Genomic DNA, 4573 nt, shown 5'->3' on the forward strand with positions numbered 1-4573 from the left:
CCTACCTACCAGAGGAGTGAACCTGCACAGTTCCCATGTTTCCAGCCAGTTGGGACTTCGAGGGAGGTTGGCTTGACCCCTGGTCAAAACTGTGAATTCAAGCTTCAAGAGTAACTCTGATATCAGAGACAATTCCTTGAAACTAATGATCCTTGGTCACTCACCCTGGGGGAAACCTGCAGGCAATGGTAAAAGGTGCAATAACAGACCCCTCTTTTGGACTGAGCCTATCAAAGGGTCCAAGAAGACCAGTACCTCTCCAGCAAAATAAAATTTCAAATAAACATCAAAATAGAATCAGTATTTCCCAAATACTTTTTTTCTCATTCATTCTTTTAGTTAGATAGAGTAAACTCACACCATGGTTTTGCTTCTGAGAGTCACTCAGGATTTCTGTAGGCAGTACTCCAAATTGACATTAGTAATTAACATTTAAAATGCAAAAGGGCCACACATTCAACAAGCACTTGCTACAAAGGCTGCTGGACAGTGTGTGGGGCTCAGCATGCTCACCTAACAGTGGGACACTGCATGTTCACTTCCTGCAGCATTTTTGTCACAAGTGACCGCACTAAATCAAAGAAAGGACCATCTGGCCTATGGACATGTTACCTGCTATGAGAAAGGTATAAAAATGTGCACTTTTTGGTTTTACTTTCCCACAAGAATACCCTCCTACCTTCAGCAGTCTGCAGAGCCACATCTCCACAGATTCTCAGGATTCCAGGCTGAAGCAAGCTGGAAGTGTATTTGATGCATTTTACATACATCTCTAGCCATTTATTTTAAAAAAATTAAAATATACAAAATGAATGTCAAAATATTTTCTTACAGGTAGGTACAGAAATATCTGCACTGCTTTATTTACACATTCTCTAGTGAGAATCTCTTTTAGAAAATCAGTTTAGGGTATAATACTCAGCACCTGTGCAGTTGTAGCTATGGTGTAATGGTCCTTCAGTATATTTAGGCTTCTGGTGTTACACATAACATTTGCCTGATCCCAGCCATACAAAAAGCTGATATTTATAGTGCCATCAATATAGTTATTTGTCAGAACCTTCCCTCTGTGTGAAACTTGTGAAAAGAAAGGAGGAAAAAATCCCCGTGTATGACAAAACCAGGTTCTCCTTCAAACAGCTGATGAATGAATGGGCACGAAACAAAGGGAAGAGGAGAAAGGAATGTCACAACTGCAGGGACATCCAGCTGCACTGACATCACCCCAGAGCCTAGAGGAAGGACTCGGGTTCTCCTTCTTTGCCCACGGGGGTTTCAGGCTCTCTGAAGCAGCTGCCCCTCCTGGCAGAGGAGTTCTCCCGGTGGCTGCTGAGCTGGTGCACCCTCCTCTTGAACAGGCGGTGCAGCTTCTCCTGGAACTGGTTGCCAATGAAGCAGTAGAGCAGGGGGTTGGTGCAGCTGTTGGCAAAGGCCATGCAGATGCCGAAGGGCAGCGCCGTGTCGATGAGCCCCATCACCGCACAGCTGGCAATGACCTCCATGTGAGCCAGCGCGTTCAGAAACGTCAGAACGTGGAATGGCAGCCAGGAGATCAGGAAGGCAATGACAACAGCAGCCACCAGCTTCAGGACCTTGTCCCTCTTCTGCCTGCTCTTCCCAAACTGCTGTGCTTTAAGCAAGTGCCTCCTGATCGAGATGTAGCACGTGGTGATCACTGCCAAGGGGATGAAGAAGCCCAGGGTGTTTTTCAGGAAGGCTGTTGCCACAGACCATTGAGCATAGTTCTCATAAGGAAAAGCCATAATGCAAGCATTGACCTCCAAACTTTCAACATAGTAAGTGTCTCGGAAATAAAAAGTTGGGAGGGAGGACAAGCAGGCGAGGCCCCACACCACCAATGCCACAAAATAAGCTTGCTGTGGAGTTCTCCTCTGGGAGTGAATAGGGTGGACAATGGCGTGGTACCGGTCCACGCTCATGCACGTAATGAAAAAAATACTTGCAAACATATTCAGACACAGGACAGAGCTGGAGATCTTGCACATGAGAGACCCGAAGAGCCAGTTGTATCCCTGAGCATAGTAGGTGGCCCAGAAGGGAAGGGTGGCCAGGCACAGCAAGTCTGCCATGGCCAGGTTGAAAATGTAGATATTAGCAACTGTCTTGGGGCCAGTGTGACGACAGAGCACCACAACCACCACGCTGTTGCCAACCAAGCCAAGAACAAAAACTGCAGAGAAGAGGGCTGGAATCAGTGAAAACTGATAATTTGAAGAGGTAAGGGGGCAAGGAGGGGATGAGTGTGACACAGCTGATGAGTTTGTCAGAGCTGTAGACAGGACTTGGAGACTTTCCCTGGTGGTGACAACCAGGGAGTAATTGCTCTGCATGTTGGTGCTGGTGGAAGGGGAGTTTCTTCAGGAAATTCATGGGCTAGCAGCACTTTCCTATCCCATTGCTCACCTGCAGATCAGAAACTATGTGTTAGACATGCACTCTGCACCTCTCTTAGCTCTGAAATCACACAGACACAATAAAATAAAAACCATTTGAAGCTATATCAGTAATCTGAGTGCTGAAATACCAGGCAGCCCTGCTGAACTCCTTACCTCCATCCCACTGACAGAACACAATTAGCCCTAGGGACGTCACAGCACTTTTTAATTAGCCTGGCAGAGAAGGGAGCAGCTGGGGTTTATCTGTGATTACAGATGGTGCTTTCTGTGGCCAGCAGAGCAGAAAGATTATGGACTCAGGAGCTGGAGACACTTTGGGAGCTTCTGTGACCCAAAGGCCATGCTGAAGCTCCTCATGATCCTTTTCCCAGTTTCTCATGCTATTTCCAGCACTCTGAGCAGTTAAAATGTGAAAGCAGATGTGAAAGCAGCCATTAAAAAGGACTATTAGGAAAGCAAGCTGTGATTTTTATCATCCCCCCCCCCCCCCCCGAGTTCACAGGGCTGGACACAAAGACACTGAAGGGTCTTTGCAAAATGTCATTCACTGTCAGTGTCCTTCTGACACATATCTGCATGTCCTTACCTCATGACAGCTTTAATCAGAACAGTAAAAGAGATCATTTCAAGGTAGACACAAGCAATAAATTCAGTCCTTGCAGGCACTGAATTTAACAGTACTATGTGCCATTCATTTAGAAATATCAGAACTGGATTTCAGCAGGGGAAAATGTAGCTATAAAACAGCTAAAATAAGAGAGTTAATTGACAGGTCTGCCTTTGTTGCATTTCAACAGTGTCTGCACCCTGAGCAGGACATATTGCAAACTTGAAGACTTTCTAAGCCGATGAAGAAGATATCATACCCAAGTATTTTATTTTACATAATTAAAAACTAATTTCCTCTTTCTACTAAGTTTTTGTGGAACCAGACAGGCATTTAAGAATTCTCAAGGAACCCTAAAAGTAACAGAACTTTTCACCAAGACAACAGATTTGGGTAATGATCTGTCATTTAACAGAAGGCAACTGATCATTTCAAACGTATTTTTCTGTATCAACAGTTTAAGGTACAGTAGTTTATCATTTGCTCAATGCAAAATACTCAATATACTACTTTGGATATGCTGACAAAAATTTAATTTGATATATATTGTCTCAACAATGAAAATTCAGCAGGGGAATTTCTGCAGAGTGCTGGTATTTAAAGTCACAAATAGCAATCATAAGCCCATGTTCTGTATTCAAAGGGGTCCTAAACCCAATGAAAGCTTTTTTGTTTGGGAACACAGATATTCAGAGAGGGTCTTGAGTCCCATTTCACCCTTATGTCCCGAGCTCTTCACTTTAACATATAGAATCTAAAATCTCAGAATTAATCTCAAAGCATTACATTCCTCCCTGACTCCTAGCAGAGGGACCACACCATAATTATCTGTACTGCATTACAGAGAACAAGGTTTCATTGACAAACCCACTCCCCCCCTCTGGCCATGCACAAGTGGTGCCTGAGGATTTGCTCTGAGCTGCTCCTTCCTCCTCTCACTGCAGGCACGAGACATTCCAGCACAAATGGAATCAAATCAATGGAAATTATGTTCTAGCAGCAGATAGAAAACCTACCTCTCAAGCCTCCAGAATTCCGTGCTCCTTTTTTCCCTTTTCCTTCTGGTGAGTATTACCACCAGCAATCTGCTCTGTCATATCTTCCCTTTTCCACTGGGAGACTTTAAACTACATAACTCCAGAACTGAAATATGAATGCCTGCCAGCTTCTTTTCCTTTTGGAAGCAAAACAGTTTGAGAACCCCCCTTTCCAAGGCCACGTGAGCACATGCAGTAAATCAGGAGAGAGCAACAAGACAGCCAGAAAAAAAGGAGAAAAAAAAAGGAAATGAAGCAAGCAAGAAAAAGGAAATTCACACAAATATCCCTGTGGTTTTCTAGTGCAGCTCTTGTGCCAGGAGGATACACCCACACTTTCAGCCCCTTTCTACCCTCCTCATGCACACACAAGATGTGGGAGCCTCCATGGAAGGATTTGTGCATCTCTGAGGGCAGAGGGATTCCCGTGCAGTCCGTGGAGTCCTAGCACTGGCTAACACATTTGGGGATGAAATAGGCTGTTAGTCCTGGCAGAATTGACTATAATGGGA

At 44.6% G+C, this 4573-nt stretch overlaps 1 protein-coding gene across 1 annotated transcript; it reads right to left on the bottom strand.

Annotated features, from left to right (window-relative positions):
• Nucleotides 1-892: 892 nt before the first annotated feature.
• Nucleotides 893-4124, bottom strand: AGTR2 (angiotensin II receptor type 2). The gene is made up of 2 exons (XM_058814250.1): nucleotides 4041-4124; nucleotides 893-2424 (listed from the first exon to the last, which is right to left on the bottom strand). The coding sequence occupies exon 2, from the start codon at nucleotides 2349-2351 to the stop codon at nucleotides 1233-1235; it is 1119 nt and encodes a 372-aa protein (XP_058670233.1). The 5' UTR covers nucleotides 2352-2424; nucleotides 4041-4124; the 3' UTR covers nucleotides 893-1232.
• Between the last annotated feature and the right edge of the window lie 449 nt (nucleotides 4125-4573).

This window comes from Ammospiza caudacuta, chromosome 14 (assembly GCF_027887145.1).
Source record: "Ammospiza caudacuta isolate bAmmCau1 chromosome 14, bAmmCau1.pri, whole genome shotgun sequence".
Taxonomy (NCBI): Eukaryota; Metazoa; Chordata; class Aves; order Passeriformes; family Passerellidae; genus Ammospiza; species Ammospiza caudacuta.

What these genes read in the sequence shown, in the direction of transcription:
- AGTR2 (XM_058814250.1), bottom strand. Translation starts at nt 2,351, where the DNA reads ATGCAGAGCAATTACTCCCTGGTTGTCACCACCAGGGAAAGTCTCCAA.